The following is a 20,649-nucleotide window of genomic DNA, read 5'->3' on the forward strand; positions in this document are numbered from 1 at the left end:
GAGTACAAAAGTAAACAAGGGTACCCAGGAGGCTTGTATCTGTTTTACCGTAAGTCTGAACAATGACACTGCATGGACTACAGCAGCAGTACCCTGAAGTCAGTAAGCAACATTTGTTCACACAAGCTGAAAATGGACCTTGCAAAAAAATCGACTCAATAGTTGTAATCAGTAGTCTAAACTGCAAAAAGATGTTGCAGTACTGCGTTTTACAAGATTGCATTAATACGTTCTTAAAACCTATACTGTTGAAGTATCACGCTAATGGCTAGGAACACTGTAAATAGTTTTTATTTGTTCAATAAAGTTTACATAAAACATGTTAATTCAGTTTAAAAAACATCTCAACACACAAGGCAGTAGTTTGGCGTTTTATTTGTACAGAATAAATGAACTCAACTAAAATCAAGTTCTAACAATTCTGAGGAGTCCACAGAGGCTATATTTACTTACAATTTAATATCAGCAAAAAAAAATAATTTGTTAACATTCCAGATTACTGTAGAAAAAGTGTATACCACACTTATGGCATACAAAAAATACCCCATTTTCAAAAGTAATCTCCCTTCCAAGTAAGTTTTCATTTTAGTGTCCTCTCTCCCCGTAGACTTTACATTTAGAATTCTCTATATACAGAAAGGTACAAGTTGGTACAGTATTTATTGCAACAAATTAAGGATGCCATAATATACACAAATTAAATTAGCCCCTCCAAATTGCATATACTTTTGCTTCTTAGTCCTTCCATGAAGCAGTCTCCTTCTCTGGTTCTAAGATTAAGTTCTTTCACTGAAAGGCACGTACTTCTCTATAAGAGAAGAAACAGATGCATTAAGCTGAAATGTTCTGTTCCAAGGGGAACTTTACCCTACACTTTTGAAAATCAAACATTATGAAAAACACAGAGATGAAACATCTTATTATTAAATCTGCCTGTAAAAACTCATAGTTATCGTATTACTGTGAAGCAAAGTGCCATAAAATTCCATTAATTTAAACTTCCCAAATACAGAGACAGCTCACTTACGAAAAAAGAAAACCTGAGGTTTTTACCACGTTGGGAGATATTTTTAAACTTTCAAGGGTCTGAGTTCTTTTGAAACTGTTGTAACTCTTGGTAGCACTCCCTAACTGGAATGCTATCAAAATCAGAGTAAGTGCTTTTCCTTGTGCAACAGTAGTTTGTGTGTAAAGTGATTTAATGAGGGTTGTAAACTATTTGTATGACTGACCTTTGAAAACCAAAGATGTGATACTAAGATATTGTACTTCAGTTGAGATGTAGGTAAAGTTGCATGGTGAGAAACCAAACGTTAGATTTTCAGACTGACATTTAATAGTATGCTACTGAACAAAATGGCTAAAATATCCCATTACAGTAAGCTGCCCCAAAATGAAGATGCAGAGACTAGCTACATGGGTGATGAAAACAGTGGGAGTGCACTTAAATTGCATCTATGCTTAACAGAGGGCACCGTGAACTTTTTTTCATGTAGCTCTAAAAGAAAACAGCAACATTCCAAGTAATAACCTTATACAGAATGCCAGTATACTAACGTTTTAGGAAATAAGCCCATTTCTCTGCCTAGCCTTGGAAAGGGTCAAACAGGCTTACTAGCTAACCCAAAACAAGCCTATAGGGATTTCTAACATGCATATTGTGCCATAGAGTATCACCTTAAAAAAGGCCTGATTGTTTTATCAGGAAAATGAAAATATCAAGGAAAACAAAAGCAGAGTGGATACTAACGCAGTCCATTAATAGGTCATAAAGAATGAAGGAAAAAAGGCAACTATTTCCTATGTAAAACAGTATTTCTATAATTTGTTGTCCATAAGAAATGTACATGAACCCACCAAAACATGCAGATTGGAATTTGCTGTAACCGTGATTAGTTTTCAGTGCTTTTATGAGGGTAAGAAACTTATAAACTGATTAAGCTGATTCTTGACTATAGTTAAGCAAAATTGCAACTGTGATTTACTTAACAAAGGACTAAACTCAAAAACCATTAAAGGTCCCTCTTTGTTCTCTGATCAGCTGCTCCAAGCCTGACTGCATATTTATGCTACCTTAAAAAAAACCCAACCAGCTATACCTCTGAATTACTGCAAGTGTCAGGACAAAGTGTAATGACATCTGAGAATATCTGAGCATCATTATCATCAAGTTGTCCTCAGTGACTCTTCGATTACTTACACATTTTGTACTCCCTTTGGTCATTCTTGGTTAAGCAGTAACATGAAGACAGACTACTAAGCTTCAACACAGATGCAGAAGACTTAGTTGAAACAAGAAAAAAAATAACTGAAGAAAGTACATTCCCAATTAAGTTTTGTTTTTTTTTTTTTTTTAAATAAAGTACTCTACATTAGTTTTCAAACTTCCCTCCCAGCAATGCCATTGCTTTGCAAAGTTTGGAAAGCATTTTATCAAGCTGTTCCATAGAGATTTGTGGAGTACATTAACATGTTCAGCACTGTTCTCCTCCTATACACAGTTTCAAGATAAAAAGTAACATTTAAAACTTTGAGAGCTTCTCTCCATAAAGGAGAACACAGCAAGCTCTAAATATACAATAATGGGAGTATATTGACATTACTGACTAAACATAACTGAAGCTCTTGTTTTCTCAAGCTCCCAGTAACAAAATAATGACTTTTATAATTTAGGCACTTACTTTCGGAGCTATCTTGAAACAACAATAACATCTTCCCCCTTTATTATCTACAGTTATTCTCCTCTGAAGGTATTACTTCCAATCTGTTTAGTCAATTTTCCTCAGCAATTTAACAGAAACATGTTAAAATTAAGTTTGGTTAGATCAGTCAGCTACTCCAATAAAATTATCTTGCAGTTTCACTGGAAGGCTGACATTATCATCTCCTCTGTGAGCAAACATGAAATTTTGCAGCCCCATATGGCAGAAATAAAGGTATACCTATTCCACAAGTTATATGTATTTACTCTAGACTATGACATGTTCAGATATTACGTGCCACTTCTCTCTCCACTTTTTCTGGCTCTTTGGACTTGGATCAAAACAACAGGTACTGCTTTTTCAGCTATAGCTGATGCTTTTAAAATCAAATACTACTGATCTGGAAGTTCCTTCATCAACAAGATACCACAGTATGTGAGGAACTGTATTTATTAAAATAAATACTCCTCTTACAACAGCTATGCCATCAGCTAAATGAAACACTACTAACGTATTCAAACTGTTTGGACCATATGTCATCCAAAGGCCTATTTTTTACAATGGTCTGGATCAGTAATCTACTTTAAAAATACTTCCAAATTGCTTGGTATAGCTAAACAAAATTATGATCTGCAGTACTTCAGTTTGAGAGGGGCTGAGTATTTGGAAATCAGAACGCTGCTTTCTTTGGTGTGTTTCTCTTTTGTTTTGCATTGGGTTTTTTTGCCAGCTACAACACCAATGTGATTTTTTTTGTAGTTAACACAGCTAAGGGCAAGTGCAGTTCAAAGCCTACTGTCTATAGATGTAAAGCATTTGCTTTAATGCAGGTTAATTTCTTAACCGTAAAACAAATTAACTTCAACCACAGAAAGTGTAGTGGCAAAAACATTCATTTCAGACATGTTTTGACAAAATCCATATTGGGATCAGAGGTAGGGCAATCCATAAGACAATGACTTCATTGAGTATGAGTTCCCAAGATAAATTTTGAAAAGGAATGACTAGAATATGCTCTACCTGATTGAATAACCATGACAGAAATATACAGGAACCTTGGTACAGCCCTGTTCAGATTTTGGAAGTTCTCATGTTGGTCTTTTTAGAGTGACAGGCCATCAAAAAGCCTATGTACATATATATACACCCCAGTATCACCCTAGCATGTTTGCGTGGCAAAAAGGGAGAAATAAAAATAAGGACCTCAGTCTACACCATACTTCCTTTTCTTACTGTTTTTAACTTTTGTTTCGTCCTTATACATTCTGTCAGGGACAAGAATAAAATACCCAAAGATGAAATAACTGAAGTAAACCAGACAAGAACAGTATCTATCTGCTTTACATACTTTGGTTACTCTATAAGCTGCTGCAAGACTATAACTGCAAAATGGATTTGTAACAATTTAAAAATACTGTGCATATTAAGATACTTCTACAATAAAATACTTGAATGATCATTTTTTCTCCCTCAAATTGAACTGTTGAAATGTAGAATAAAAAAAAAATAAAAAAAAAAACAACAGAAAACCACCCTCTGAAAACCTCTGATACTATTTTAGTGAACTTTCCCTTTAGGGTGTTCATAGCTTCTATTTTAATGTATGCAAAGAGGTTTAAAGAAACAGACACTGCAGCAGTTTTGTAGCTTCAGACTTACAAAATACAATCTTGTTTATATTAATTTACAGTAAGCTTCAAAGCTATGAATTTCAGATTTCTCTGCAGAATGTGAATTTAGTTTAGACAGCAACCTACCAAGGTAAAAGAATAGGGTTAAAAGACACATGCTCCATTTCAGTGTCTGGAAAGCTTAATATAATCCCGCCAAAGCAGGTATATTGGAAGCTATTATAAGCAGCCCAAAAAATGAGAACATTTACCTACATGTATAAGACACATATATTTCAATACCACTTATTAACACAGACTCCTCTGCACCAGAAAACACAGTACATATATATCTATTTAACACATAGATAGTATAGTACCTTTAAATAAAATAGTGCTCTTGAGACATAATCAGCTCCTTGAAGCTTAACAACTACAACCATGCTTAATCTCCAAATAAGCATACAAGAGTATGAAGCAACCTCTAAAACATGAATACAACAGTATTGCTGTTAGTTGTGCAACACTGTTAATGATGACTAGCCATATTAATCGTGTTTATCCCTAGTAAAAAGGTTACTTGATACTCCTGTAAATAAAGATTTATAAGGAACATCATGAAGTCTAATAAGTATGTTGAGTTACAAGAGAAGTTAAAAGATCTAAGCAAGCCATTGAGGGAATTCCCGGATATAATGTGACAATTAACTGTTACATAATGGGCATATTTTATACTGGAACAAGGCTAGTAACATGGGGTAACTAAGTGCCACATGACTCTCTAATACTGAGGAGTGGGAAGTGGAGGTATTCTGACTATTTTCTTCTACTGTATGGGGGAGAGAAAAAGGAAAGGGTGGTCTTGACTCATGAAAAAAATTTTCATCTGAAAGATTCCCCCCAAGGAGACAAAAAAGACTGAACCTTTCACTTCCAAGTTCCAGAACTGCATGCCAAGTTGTTTCCTGATAAACAGCAGAACATCTGACTTACTACTTCAATACTTATAATTCATTAGAGACTTCATATATATTACATTTGTTGAATTGTTTTGATGAGACTTTAATTCAGTTTCACATTAAACAGTGCTGAATCAATTACTAGCTGTGGCTGGCAGAATTCATCATTTTACCTCCCCCGATACTTGACAGTAGCCCTTAATATGACCATTCTATGAAATAAAAACTGTCTTTGCATGTACAGCATGATGGCATTACTCCGTAAGCAAAACTTTTTTTAAAGTTTGAATTACGTAAGTTTAAGTTTGGATTGATCACAATGATTAAGTCTAAGTACAATAAGGAAATATAACAAAATTTTCCCGTATGTATATAGTTTCAGAAGGTGATTTAAGGAAACGAACCCTTCTATGCAGCAGTACCAAATCTAAAACTTGTTGCTGGATCATTATCAACTATCTGCTGACTACTTCAGCAATGCACAAGACGAACAAAGCTGCCAGAAGCAGAGAACTCATAGGAGAATACACCAGAAAAATTGAGGAGCCTCCAAAATAAAAAAAAAAAAAAAGAAAGAAAAAAAGAGAAAGGAAAAAGCTAGTTGTCAACTTTAACATAAGCTTCAGTAATGATACTGTATTTGTAACAAAAATATCCTACCTTCCTCTCCATTTCTCTGGAACTCACATGCTGAAGACAAATGGTGTTTATCTTCTTGCCCACTAAATTCTTGCCCATTTAAAATTCAAGTGATCTTGACATCCCTTGTCCAACTACATGCATATGAAACACAGTAGTGAGCTTTCTCAGTGAAACTGCTTACCATCCATACTCCTTCACTTCTGTTGCTAGAAGTACCTTTGGCTGTTATATACAAACCTTCGAGGATGATTGGCATCAAACAGTGTTGTATCATCATCATCATCATCTTGCTCTAATGGGGTCAGCTCCATGTTTTCTATGTTTGTATCCAAAACTCCGTATCTTCGGGTTTTTCTGTTTCGCCTTCTGAGCCTGAAATGTATTTTAAAATATTTAAGTTCTATAAATTCTTCTCTACTTTCTATTCCAACAATGTTAGAAAACTATCCTTTAAAATACAGCTATATTGATACTCACCATAAATGTAAAAAAAAATTAGTATAGGTACAGGTGTACACACTTAGCTCTAAGATATCGAGAAGTCAGACAATGCTAAGTGTCAAGAGTTTACATGAAACAACTAAGGCCAGTAAGAACGTCATCTGTAGTTTCGTACAGAATTACAGTAGTGAATGCAAAAAGCTTATACAGGCACTTGGTAGCTAAATGCAAGAGCCAGGTAAAATTACATGCAAAAGCACACTTCTAGCAGATCCTACAATGAGAAAAAAATTATCTTGCTACATATCCCCTATGTGTTTTATGCATCTTTTATAAAGCAGCGGATCAAATAAGAAAGAAACTCAACAGAGTTATAGCAAAGATACACACAAGTCATAGGTCACATTGAAACACCATCGTTTGAGAAATCTTTTATAACTATCAAGTTAAAAACATTGTTTATAATTACACTCTGGAATGAGAACTTGTAGAGTCAATGTCTTGTATGCTTCACAAAACACAGATGGAAGAGAGGCAGCGATCCAGATTTCTGGGTTAAGGGACAGGGCTTATCATAGATGAACTGACTGTTTGCATCTGCTTTTCTCACTTTCTGTGGCTTCTCTGAGTGGGCCTGGGTCCCACATAAGCCCCAGACACACTCACGCACTGAACTGTTCTATTTGGCTTTGCAGAACTATTCCTATACACACCGAATATGCCTTCCTCAAGTCTTTGAAGATCAGGAACTTGGATCACTAGCAACTCAGCACACACTATGCAAAGGCACTGATTTACAAAATGCTGACAAAGTCAGGTACTGTATACTAGCAAACAGCTGCTACATTAAAGGTATCGGACAAAAAAAAAAATCTGCTTTCTATGCATTTAGTGCTAAACTCAAATGGGATAGTAGCCTTCCCTTTTAGAAACTCCAGATCTACAAAACCAAGCTAGGAATCTAGAAAATGTGCCTACAACATTCAGGAACCGCAATACTGGATATTTCAGAGCTAATAATCAAAAAGATTATTTATGCAAAACATATTATGCTACTATAGTATGTACCGTACTTTACTATAGTATGTACTATAACTTTAACCGCCTGGTAAGAGATATCAAATACAATATTGAGACTCAGCTTCACATTCTGTCCTGAATTCTGTTGTGCCTAAATAATTTTTTTAAATGCTTCTTGGAAAAGCATTCACTTTTTCACACCAGGGTAACTTTGAAAGGACACACAGCAGCATCCAGTCTTGATTTAGACTATATTTCATTGTATTAGACCTCCTTTTGTAACTAAGAAGCAAACGTAACCTTGTTAGGATGGGAAGGGTATAAAATACACCTAATTCTTCAATGTGCTCCAACTTCTGATATTATATAAAAAAAAAAAAATCAGCATGATCATTTCCTCCACCCCCAACTAAGATTTGAAATAGCAGCAACTGTTGTGCCAAGCACTGAAGTACTTTAGCACAACTTAAAAATACCTAACGTCATCGTGTGAAGCTAAGGCTAATATCAAAGATGCAAATTTCACCTTTTTGCTCACAACAAAGTTCCTTCATTTTATCTGGCCTTTAGTCCTCAATATAGAAAGAAGCTGTATATTTCAAGTACCATGTAGAAGAAAATTCTAAAATTTTAAGATGGTGAAAAACATGGTTGTTTCATATATATCTTAACTTTTTGTACTGAAGTAGAAGCTGGGCAATTGGTGGTAGGACAAGCATTCCCAGACATTCTAGTAGTCTAGATATTATCTTGAACACAAATAAAACAGGAAATGGAGAGGCAGTTCATGCTATTCGCAGAGTCAATATTTCTGTCAAGCTCACCATATACTTTACTTTTTTACTTATTGGGAAAAAAGGAAATTGAATCACTACTGTGAGCTGAGAATAACCTAAAACAGTCATAGCAAATATCCAGATTGTGATAATGAAGAAAACATTTATCACAAGGCTGGCACAAATTTCTAGATTCAAACAAATGCTGTTGAAAAAGTGGTAACAGAATTTTTTGTGACATGAAAACTTTCACTACATACAGATTAGTCAAAAGATTAAAGCTAAAATACTGGAGATGCTTATGCAACATGCATGTATGGTCAATAACTATGACAGCAGAACAGTCAGGACTGTTAACAAAAACTTAAACCTTTTTACCCTTTGACTGTTAGGAAAACCTAGGACAAAATCCCATTCCATTGAAGTCAGTAGTGCTCTCTATGCTTCTCATGAACTAAACAGAGGTAATTTTAATTTTTATAGTTACTATGGACTTTGTTACTTTATAGTTACTATAGATACTTTGGCATCTAATAAGATAAAAGTTATGAAAATGGATTTAAAATAACATAAAAAGTCGATGTTATACTTCTACATGCTTAGTCCTAATCCTTCCTCAAATACAGCTAATAACAGTAGAGGAATCCATAAGGAAATATAAACAGGTATTATCTGAGTAACATCAGAAATGGCATAGATTTTTAAACTAAGAGGACAGCTAAATAAGAGAAACTAAGAATGCTGGTATTTAAAAAAAGGCAGAAAGTGTGTTAAGAAAATGAGATGTGAAGCAAAACAACAGGTCAAGTTTAAAGCACACCCAGTGCCTAAAGAAACTCAGAACTGCAAGTAACAGACTTGAGTGGGAAGAGTTTAAAAAAATCCCACCACCACAGAGTATGGTAAAAAACAGCCACTACATAACATGTGACCTCCTTTTGGGGTGGGATACAATTCCAAAACTGACTGCTGACAGAAATCTCAAAATCTCAGTCATCTCAGGCAGTACAATGTTAGCTTAGATCCCAGAACTTCCTTGTACAAAAAGGTATTCTAAACTACGTATTTATAAGTTCTTTGAATGCTTATCTGGTGTACCAAATCCAAACATCTTCTGAACATGTCTGCCCAAAGAAGTAGCAGAAGAATCATTAAAAAGCAAAAAGCAACAGGGCAAGGTACCTTTACATAACAGAATTTTCTCATTTCCATGAAGTCTTGATAATTAATTGGTTTAGTTTCGTGTATCACCACATTGATAGGATATATTTTGAGAAACTGGTATTTTCAATGTCAAATTCTACTGCAGTTAGAAGTAAACCTCCTTCAAAGCAACAAGAGAGTTCAAACACAAGTCTTACCTGCATCTGATATCAAGTAAAAGGATCACTGCAATATTTGTCCTTAATTCCATCCAGAAAATTAATTTTGCATAATAACTGTGTAAAATATTTTCTCCCAAGGACCTTTCTATTTATTTTCTGTGTAGAACAGAGCATTGTAGGATTTGCAGGATAATGGCTGCTTATAAGCCGATGTAACTTAAAACAGCCTCCAAATAATTATTACCTTCTTTTAGGGAAATCCTGAAAAAGGAGATGCAAACATAGCCTTAAAACAAACTACTCAGTCCTTAGACTGTACCAGAAAGAAAAAAAACAAACCACTGCATGCATTAGAGAAAAACCTAGGCAAACAAAAGGAAAACAGATCTCAAACGAGATAGCTTTTCAATGCTGATAATCACAGAGAGAAGCTAGTGCTATCCATCAAGCCTGTAAATGCTCTCCAAAAAGTTCAAGACGTCCTCATTCTACTGTCACATTATTACACTCCATGCAAATTCAAGAAATTTAATGCAATTTAAATCTAAAAGGCTGGGATAAATCCACACTGTTTAATGCTGTGAGTGAAGTCCCACCCTAGGAGCACAAACACCAATACCATTTCTTAAAAGACGACCGATAAACACATCAGCAGCACTGGTGTAACAGAATTATTTAGAACAATACAAGATTGACCATGACTCACAATACATATATAGAATTTCTATCACGATTACACACGTCACATATGGCATACTTATTGCATATTGCAAGCTTAATATAGAAATGTCTCTAAACAATAAAAATGTTAGCACAAAATGACATTTTCCTGTAGTCATTCCCACCTATATAAGGGGAGACCAAACAAGCTATATTACACTATCCTAATTTGTCCAGGTGTAAGGTAGCACTCTTGCAGCAAGCCACAAATACTTCAAACAAGATCAGTTCAATAAAGCAGCAATTGCTAATAACCTTGTCCTTTTAGGTGAAGTGTCTTTCTATTAGCAGCTTTTTACTTTTAGTAAACTCTACAATAAACCAACCTCCTCAACTCATCACCCTTCAGCTTCACAGTATTTTAGACAATTCTGAGTATCTGCCAAGGAATCTGCAGCTCTCATCACCTAAACCTGGAGGTAAGTCATACTCATGGACCAGTAATATGACTTCTCAGAAGTGAAACTCAGATTTTCTTCCTCAATAGTTCCAAAGACAGACTACTTTCAAATAGGCAGATGAGTTACAGGCACACACTCACAGCTCTGCAAAAATAGAAGAGTTTGGTAACAGTCTGTAGACAGAACTAAGTTTTTACCTGTCCCAGAGCCGAGCCAGTGCTTGGAAAGTTCCATGCTAAAGTTTTCTTATATCTTGTGCTACAAAATATGCTACAGTTAACTCATATTCTCCATTAAATCATATTTTCAATAAAAGTCATTTTTCCTGAACTATGAGCTATATTCATTACAAAAACTATTCTCATAAAGTAATTACTTGAAGTGGGCTTTTCTTCCGCAAAAGTTATGCATGAACTACAGATTTCACACCCATGAAAGACATTCAGTAATCATCCTTCAAAAGGCTTTTAAATAACTTCCTAGACATTTATTTTACATTAAAATCATGATACACAATTCATACTGAAACATACTTTGAATGCTTCACTTAACATGTCAAATTATGTAGCACACTTTTCCCCTAAAAAGAAGAAAAGTTATTTCACCTCGCCTGCTATGCCCTGTTTTCTCATCACCTGAGAAAGAGGGCAGGTACTTCTTCCTACATAAACGTGGAGTAAGACCTTTCTCTGGAAAAGGACTCGTTAAAAACCCCCAGCTATCCAGCCAGAGCAACAGAAGAAAACCCAAAAGGATACATGAATTGTAACTTCAGCTTTTCTGTGCATCAGAAAGGGCTAACACATAAGGTATTTTATGTAAATATCAAAACTAAGAAGCAAAAAAGGTGATAAAACTACACTGATAGAGTGAACAAGGCATCATACTTTATTCTTTGCAATTCTTCTATTATAAAAGGAGTTTGTTATATACCAGAATCAGGGTCCATAAAAGCCCCAGAATTCTGTTTTAATTGGTAGAATTAACTACTGTAGCAAAACAAGTCTTTATACACAAGACCTTCAAGGTTACTCCGAGACAAGGGAGTCTAGAAAAGACTAAGGCTTCATTATAATAAAGATTGCTTTCACCAAAAGTGATTGGAAAAAAACCAAAAAAAGTGTCAACACAAAAAAAGCCCAAACCTTTCTTACTGTAAGAATGATAAAACACAGGAACATGTTGCCCAGAGGAGTTGTAGAACCTGCATCATTAGAGATATTCAAAACTCAACTGGACAAGGGCTGAGGAACCTGCAGTAGGTGACCCTGCCATAATCAGGAACTAGACTAAATCTCTAGAGCTCTCTGCCAGCCTCTGCCACCCTGTGCCTTGTCCATTTCAGTTGTCACAATTATTGACAATACCTCCCAAATTAAGCTTAATGTACCAGAAGAAGGAGATGTGCAAGCAGCCCATGCTTTATAATCAGGGGGTTCAAACACGTCCACATACAAAGCCAGAAATGAAATTAACATATTTTTTTTTCCTGACAGAGAATTGCATCATCAGTAGTATCACCTGAGAAGGCTGACAGGAGATTGCTACAGATTACACAACCATTCCCAACCAAAATCCATATCCAAAAGTGGAGAGTTGTTAGCCACATTACCGAAGTTTTATCAGCTTGCAAAATATTTTCCTGAAAATGCACTTTCAGTGCACCATCTTCACAGAAAGTGACATGGCTCTGAGAACAAAAAACTCCTACCTTTAAAAGAACGTATAAAATTGATAAAGGCAGACATTGGTACCTTCTTGAATCAGGCAAAGCTTTGGCTCAAGGTATCTCAACAGAAAGTAGCTAGATTTTCCAGGTAAAGTCTTTACCAGAACTTGAAAAAAATTTACGTTTTATTTTAAATTTACAGAACTTTCCTCTGAATAAATCAATATGAAGTGTGTGTATATATTAAGTTAGAATACAGTATTTTGGTTGGAAGGGACCTACAAAGACCATCTAGCCCAGGGGTCCTCACACTTTTTAACCAGGGGCCGGCGCGGATGCAGTGGCAGGCAGCCATCTGCGGCTGCTTGGTTTCCCCCCCAACCCCCGGCGGGGGGGGGCGGGGGGGTCTGTAAATACCGGGGGCCGGATTGAGGACCCTGGGGGGGCTGTACCCAGCCCACGGGCCCTAGTCTGAGGACCCCTGGTCTAGTACAACTGCCTGACCACTTAGGGCTGACCGAAAATTAAAGCATGTTATTAAGGACATGGTCCAAATGACTTTTAAACCCTGACCACCTCTCTAAGCCTGTTCCGGTGTCTGACCACCCTGTCGGTAAAGAAATGCTTCCTAATGTCCAGTCTAAACCCACCCTCGCACAGCTTTGAGCCATTCCCAGGCGTCCTGTCACTGATAGCAGGGGGAAGAGCTCAGCACCTCCCTCTCCTCTCCCCTCCACCCGCCCCCCCCGGCAGCTATAGAGAGCAATGAGGTCGCCCCCAGCCTCCCTGTCTCCAAACCAGACCAACCCAAAGCCCTCAGCCGCTCCTCACAGGACATGCCTTCCAGCCCTCCCACCAGCTAGGCTGCCCTCCTCTGGGCACGTTCAAGTACCCTGACATTATTTTTAAATTGTGGGGCCCAGAACTGCACGCAATACTCAAGGGGAGGCCACACTAATGCCAAGTACAGTGGGATATTCACCTCTTTGGACCGGCTGGTTATGCTGTGTTTGATGCATCCCAGGATGCAGAGGTTTGCCCTCTTGGCTGCCAGGGCTCACTCACTGATGACTCACATTGAGCCTGTTGTCAGCCAGCATCCCCCAGATCCCTTTCTGCAGGGATGCTTTCCAGTCACTCCTTTTTGCATTTATATTTGTGCCTGGCATTTTGCCGTCCCAGGTGCAGAACCCAGCATTTGCACTTGTTAAAGTTTCATCCTATTAATAATTTCCCAATGCTCCAAACCATCTAGATCTCTCTGCAAAGCATCTTGTCCCTCCAGTCAGTCACCAGTGGACTCATGTTGAACTTACTGTCAACCAGCACTCCTAGATTCCTTTCTGCAGGGCTGCTCTTCCAGCCACTCCTCTCCCAACCTGTGTCCAGCATTACTCCATCCCGGGTGAGAGGCCGGCATTTGCTCTTGTGAAATTTCATTCCACTGATGGTTGTCCAATATTCCAAACTCTCTAGATTGCTCTGCAAGACCTCTTTTTCCTCAACAGAGCCAACTGCACCTCCCAGTTTGGTATCATCAGCAAACCTGCTAATGGTGCATTCAACTCCTGGCTCCTGATGTCTGATAAATACATTGGATGGAACTTGCCCTTGAATTGAGCCCTAAGGAACGCTGCTGGTGACTCGTCACCAGCTAGACGTAGCCCCATTCACTACAACACTTTAAGCCCTGCCGTTCAGTGAATTCATCATCCAGTGCACTGGGAACCTGTTCATCCCACAGCTGGGCAACTTGTCCAGAAGGATGCTGTAAGGGACAATATCAAAAGCCTTAGCAAGATCCAGAAAAACTACATCCACCACCTTCCCTTCATCCACTAGGCAGGTGACCTAGCTGAAAATTCATAAAAATCCTTGAAGCTTTTATGTCTGATAACAATACATATGGTTTCATTGCGAGAAAGTCTTTCGGAAGGAAACTAGGAGGTTTGTACCTAAACCTTAAATTCCTTATTACAACCATTAGCAAAAATATTCAAGTCGTAAGTTCAAATTCAAAAGTATATGGTTCATCTACAAATTTCAGAAGCAAGAGGCAACAGAAAGATGCAGCAGTATTACAGAACATGAGTTTTAACCTTCCTGTTTACAGTATCACATAGAAGACAACAGTCCAGTTTCAAATGCTGAAGAGCAATCTTCCTATGGCCAAAACCAGAATATCAAAAAATTGCCACTTATGCAGAAAATAATGGCAGTAGATGAGAATTTCCTTTCCCAGCTCCTGCAATGAGAGTTTTTTTTTTTTTTTTATTGATTTGGTCTTTCCATACTACTACTCAGAACTCCAAATCCAACAAGCTCCTGTTAGGAGGTTAGGAGGAACAGAAACACTGTGAAGTGTTCATATCAATATTCACTTGCTTAAAAGATTATGCCATTTCCTTTAAGATATGGTATCATCAAGATATGGATTCAAATGAAAGTATGACTGAAGGCTGCTCAAGAGTGATGTGTAAGCACTACAGAGCAAGCAGGATATCCTAGTCCACGCGAAGTGCATGTCTCAGTAAGCGTCCCACACAGACCACTGTCTTTCAGCTATGTTTCTGGATTAAATGATGAAGGCACTGGACACACTAATGACTAGTATATCTAACTACAATGAGAAGTGCTTGCTGCATAATCTATACACTTTATGCATAATCACATGCTTGTGCTTTGTCCCAAAGAGTTCACAGTTTAAGCATGAGAAATAGCAAGTAAAACTGCTAAAGACAACAAAACACAGTGACAAACACCGTAATGCATATCATGTTATGCAGTCACTAGTTTCTATTGAGAAACAAAGGCAAATGGTGCAAGCTTTTTAAGGGCCCTTTCCCGAAGAAAGTGCAAACCAGAGAATTTTACTGAAAAGCAAGCACAAAAGAAAGATGTTTACTGACAAAGAAGGGGAGATGGACAAATTCGGTAGCCTAGTGAGACAGCTGTTTCCAAACAGGGCAAAAATGACCCACAGAACGCACAGAATTAAATTCAGCTGGACGGACAGCTGTCAACAGTGACAAGTCCACTTGAAGAGAACCGGGGGGCGCCAGGAGAAGCTCAGCACAGACGAACGGTATCACAGCTGCGAGCGGAGCCCGCCAGCACCTCTCCGCCCGCAGGCGGCGGGGAGGCGGCTGCAGGCCTCTCCCAGGCGCCTCAGCCGGCGGCGCCCCCCCAGGCGGCGGAGCCAGGCCCCGCTCGCCGGCCCTCGCCAGCAGCCGAGGGGACCCCGACCGCCCACACGCCGGGCCGGGAGCGGCGCGGCGCTGGCAGGAGTAGGGCCGGTCCCGGCCCGCTGCCTCCGCACGGCGGCCAGCAACGCCGCCGCCTGCCCGCTCGCTCCCCGCGGCAGCGCCGCCGCGGCCCCCGCCCTCACCGCACGGTCCGGATCACGAAGTAGACGATGAGCGCTCCGCTAGTCAGCACCAGCACGGACAGGGCGCGCTGGGTCATGGGCTGGCCTTGCTCAGGCGGCGCCGACACCTCCGCCAGGCGGCTGCCGCTGCTCCGCGTGGCGCCCCCGCCGGCCGCCTCCGTGGGGCGAGGGGAGGCAGTGGCGGCGCTCCGGCGGGGAAGGGCGGCCGCCGCCGCCACCTCCCAGCAACGGGCAGAGAGCAGCAGCCCCGCCAGCAACCAGGGCAGCGGTGGCGTCCACATGTCGCCCCCTCCTCCCGCCCAGCGCCGGGCCCGACCCCCGCTGCCGCCCAGCGCGGCCTGAGCGCGGCCGGGCCCTGCCGCCCTCTGGCCTCCGGAAGCGGAAGCGCCCGGCGCTGCCATGGAGGTGCCGGCGGGCATCCCGCCCCGCTGCCGGCTGCGGGGACGCGTCGCGGGGCGGGGCGCGGCCTGCCGGGGCCGGGGCCGGGGCTGGGGCCGAGGCTGAGGCGCGGGGAGGCAGGTCGGCGGGAGCGCGGGTTGCCTGGGCCGGCCCGCCTTGCCCCCCGGCACCGCAGGGTGCAGCCGGCTGCCGAAGCGGGCCGCTTCTCTCCCGCAGCCTCCGCTGAGCCCCCGCCGGCAGCTGCGCAGTGGCCGGGCCCGTCGGCTGCCGGGCCCCGCGGGTGTCTGGGGGCAGGGCCTGCGTGTCTGGGCGACGGGGTACGCGCAGGGGCCGGGCTGCAGGCTGGGCACCCACAGCTGCCGCTTCTGCCCTGTGCCTCTTGGGTGGCGTTTTGGCTTTCAGAGCTTGGAGGGAACTTCTGTAGGTCAGGCTAGCAGGGGATGTGCATGTTCTTGCTCATAATGGCCAGATGTTACGGGTCTGGTGATGAGTTACCAGATATGTGATCCGTTCGGCTTTTCCTGTATTAAGCCTTTAAGCAAAATGATTAAGGAAAGATAAGCAGAAGGAGGGGGAATACTGGAAAATATTAGGGCCTGAAGATTTAGACTGCAGTTTTTGCTTCAGTTGAGGTCAAATGATGGAAAGATCAGAAAAGTGGTTGTGTCTAAGTGGACACAACTACCATCTAAGCAGCTTTCAGGAGCCCAGCGTGCACGTAGAAGAAGAAATCCATGCTGGCAGTTGTCATGTTAAGAAGGGGGGTTTCCTCAAACCCTCTATGTTTGATCCACCTGTCGGTTTCCCAAGAAAGACGAGACCCTTGTGCCTGACCACCCTGCCCGCTCCCTGCGTTCTGACAGCCCACCGTATCGGAGGGTGATTCAACCAACCTGTGCAGGGACCCGCCTGACAGTGTCACTGAGTCAAATCCCTGACAACAGCTATTCAAATCTCCAGAGCCTTATACAAAATGTTTAGCTGAAGGTTTTTATTTTACAAAATACAGGTTTGTGACAGAGCAAGGTTCAAGGATCGCTGGTGATAATACACTGACTGCAAAACAAGCTTAAAACAACATGCTTAAAAGACCTAGCATGAGATAGTCATAGAATGAAGTTCATACCCAATAGGCGTCCTGATGGGGGAGAAGACAGGTTCAGCCCATCGACTGATCCCAGAAGTTACAATGGAGTCTCCCCTAACTTCTCCCCTTGGTTGTCCACTTTGATACTTTACAGTTCACTGCACATTCACCATCATACACAGGATTGGTCACTAGCCTGTCGCCCCCCCAGTGCAAACCAGTACATATCCTCAGACAGTACTGCTGAAGTTCTTCACTAACTATGCATGCTCTCCAAGCAGGGGTTTGCCCTCTTTCAGGGAGCTATTTGAGCAGGAGGTCGTGGTCTCCCACTGCCACAATTGCCTTTGTTCTACTTTCAATGAATTTTATGTTGATGTATGGGGATTGTGACACCGTATCAGCTTCTCAGCTAGAACTTAGAACTTTAGAGGGTGGGTCAGCTTGACCTAATATTGTGACACTAAATCAAAATGTACTATTTCGGGAGTTTGGGTAACAGTTCCTCCCCTTTAGATTTATTCAGGACCAGTCCACTTTCTTCATATTTAGGTGACGCTTGAGTGACTCTAGTCATACATATTGTTGTTATTGATTGGTATGATTTGCCCAGTGAGGTGTGGAAGTACCTTGGAGGCAGGTAACTTTGGGAGGGAGGTGTGCGTTAGTATTACAATGACATTATTTCATCTGAGGAATGTAATTCTGCCACAGTGGTTGGCTCAGTAGCAGACTTCTTAGAGATTTTTCATGTGACAACTAGTATGCAGCTTATCAGCTGTGTGGTGCCATCAAGTTCCCACTCCTGTGGGGAACACAACAGAGCCTGGCCATGGTGTCTCTACTCTGCTCCAGCCTCCGTTACTCCTATCAGCAGGTGCTGAGATGGCAAGGTGTGCTGCTTAGGAAGCTGTGGTAAAGTAGTTTCTGTGCATGCCAACCACCCTGAAAGCGATAGCTGTATTTTACCCCAAAAAGTTTCTATAATACTATGATTCTATTTAGGTCCCAGTTTTCTCTAATTCCAGCCCCCAACCCTGCCTCCAAGTAATTTTCCCGCAGCAGTGAGCTCTTTTTCATTTCTCACAGTATCAAAGGAAATGGATAAAACGCCAGAGTAACAAATAAACCTTGTACAGTAATATTTATTCATTTGACGTAACATGGATAACTACCAGATTTTGTATATGGGCAGGCTTGTTCTGATATCCCAGAGGCCTTAAAACTTTTCAATTTATCAATCAGATCAGGTCATGTAAAATCACATATAGGCAATTTCAGCTGTGATTATTTAATAAACTATTAACAAGTTTAGCTCTTAGTTAACTGGGAGAACAAACTCAAGGTCTTCTGGCACACAATGAGATGGAATTTGGAAAGGGTAAAGCTGATTTAAATAGCATGTGTGCCATTTAACTACCCCTTGAAAAAGTGGTCCTTTTTATAGGAATATTGTTTCAGATGCTTTGAACAACAGTTTTTGCTGAAGGAACTGAAGTGAGCATGTGACTAAGCTTTCTTGACAGCTTTCTCCATGGTTTATAACTTTGATAGAGCTTGACTGATTGAGGTCATCCCACCCCCAATATCTATCAGGCTTCTCCCCCATGAATTCTCTTGAGGTGTATTTCTTCCTGACAAGTCCAAGCAACTGCCTTCCAGCACAGTGGCTTATGACTGAGGAAAGTGTTCTATTGAAAAGTCAAGGAGAAATACTTTTTAGAATGTCAGTCATTGATGTTAAACTGTCCTAAAGAAATGTCAGCGGTGCATGGACTGTGTGAGATGTAACAGTACTGGGATACTCACTCAGGGGAATGCAACAACATATTGCATGGCAAACTGTGTGTCAGATGCAAAGCATGAGGAAAAAAAAAAGGGGGATCATCTTGGTCAGTGAAGACAATGGGATGGCTTAATATTCTCATTTTTCAATGTCCATATTTGCAAAACTACTCTTCTTAAAATTTAGGGTTCTAGTGCTGTATGGCCAGGGAAAATCGTTTAAGTTTTTTTTTTTTTTTCCAAAATGAGAAGCTAGTGCTTTTTTTTCAGCAAGGTAAGATAGGCTTTGATTTTTCAGAAGAGAAAATAAAAGCACAGCAATTTGTGTTATTTTGAAATAAAAACAATTATTGAAGTCTTTGCAGATTTCTTTGTTGTTTTGTTGGGTTTTGTTCTTTTTTAACGACTGAAGTGCATACATTTGGTATTCAGGTTAGGTATAAATAAACTTCAGGTTTGAATGGAAAAAATTGCTTTAAGAGAGCTGTGAAGCAATTCTTCAGTGAAATTTGACATAATTTTGAGCCTGCGTATGAAAATTTATTTGATGATGGTATTTTAAGTTTTGTAAATGTATCTGCCTGTTAGTAATTGTTGTCTAATATATTGCTTGGAGCCAAAGGCAGGAAGGAAAGTTAAAAAACAACTGATGATGTTCAGCAACAGTCCTAGTGTACAGCAGCTTTTGAAAGAGGCATCTTAAGGTTATATTCCCTCTTTCTGTGTGTAAATTGTAGAACTTCTCTCACTTAGGAAAGAAATAAAGAACTTTCATATCTTACACCCAAAAGGTGAAAGAACTAGAATGCCAGTGAAAGACCCTGAGACTGCTAAATTATCCATTAAAATTAATGGAGCTTACTTCTACCTTTGAGAAAAACAAAATTGGCCATTTTAGTTCCTTAAAATAGGCCTTGTAGATGAATTGAAAGAGCAGAGAAATTACTTTGCAAGATTATGTGAGTGTCAAGGATGTCTGGGAAGGAGTCTTTTCATCAGGAAATGAAATGGTAATTCAGAGAAAGGCACTTAGGAACTCTATATGGCCTTTCTTTTTCTCATTTTGCTATTTCAACTTAAATAATGTTGTGTGCTTCCTGATACTTCTAGTGACAAAAGGCACAGCACAGAACACATCTATTTTCTTTTCCCTCAGCCCTATTAGTCCATCCATTTCATCCTTCATGGAAGTCCTTGTGCAATGACTTTCAGGTGATCTTGAGAAATGAAGAAACCAGAAGTGACCATGTTTCTGTGCTCTGTTAGGAGGCCACCCAGGTGCAAGCTGTCCTCCGCCCCTACAAGCCATATTAAGCTCTTAAACCTTGAATAGCACTATCCTATTCTATAGGTCTCCAAAACACACTCTAATCACTATTATTTATGCTGTCTGGGGATGTCATTGTACTTACTTTTGCAATGATCAGCAATATTTTCGAGCAATCAATTAAAAAAAGCCCAGAGGTTAATCTGTCCCTTTTATTTTAATGAGTCTTCCTCCAATTATATGCAAACTATGTAACTGCAAATTGTGGTGAATAAATGCAGAAGAATATATTATGGAAGGATATATGGGTATATTTTATAAGAACACACATATTTTTGAAAACAGCAAAAGTCATACATTTTAGATCTTTGTATGATCAACTGAAGATTGGTCCCTGACTGCTTTTTAGAATGCAGCTAAGTGCCTCTTTAGGTAAGTGCCTTTCAAAATCCAGCTAT

General features: G+C 40.1%; 1 protein-coding gene across 2 annotated transcripts; it reads right to left on the reverse strand.

Moving 5' to 3' along the window:
- Nucleotides 1–275: 275 nt before the first annotated feature.
- Nucleotides 276–16,018, reverse strand: FAM174A (family with sequence similarity 174 member A). 2 transcript variants are annotated; one of them, XR_005825581.1, is made up of 4 exons: nucleotides 15,654–16,018; nucleotides 6,151–6,285; nucleotides 5,932–6,044; nucleotides 276–808 (listed from the first exon to the last, which is right to left on the reverse strand). XR_005825581.1 is itself a non-coding variant. In XM_040579791.1 (3 exons), exons 1-3 carry the CDS (start codon nucleotides 15,932–15,934, stop codon nucleotides 787–789), a joined length of 438 nt encoding a protein of 145 aa, XP_040435725.1. In that variant the 5' UTR covers nucleotides 15,935–16,018; the 3' UTR covers nucleotides 276–786. The 2 variants fall into 2 exon arrangements, 1 of the variants encoding a protein (XP_040435725.1); XM_040579791.1 differs by lacking the exon at nucleotides 5,932–6,044.
- Nucleotides 16,019–20,649: the final 4,631 nt, after the last annotated feature.

The sequence above is a fragment of the Falco naumanni genome, chromosome Z, assembly GCF_017639655.2.
Source record: "Falco naumanni isolate bFalNau1 chromosome Z, bFalNau1.pat, whole genome shotgun sequence".
NCBI classification, from domain to species: domain Eukaryota; kingdom Metazoa; phylum Chordata; class Aves; order Falconiformes; family Falconidae; genus Falco; species Falco naumanni.

What these genes read in the sequence shown, in the direction of transcription:
- FAM174A (XM_040579791.1), bottom strand. Translation starts at nt 15,934, where the DNA reads ATGTGGACGCCACCGCTGCCCTGGTTGCTGGCGGGGCTGCTGCTCTCT. An exon ending in TTCGTGATCCGGACCGTGCG is followed by an intron (nt 6,286 to 15,653) that starts GTGAGGGCGGGG and finishes AATACATTTCAG; the next exon opens with GCTCAGAAGGCGAAACAGAA. An exon ending in GATGCCAATCATCCTCGAAG is followed by an intron (nt 809 to 6,150) that starts GTTTGTATATAA and finishes CTTCTCTTATAG; the next exon opens with AGAAGTACGTGCCTTTCAGT.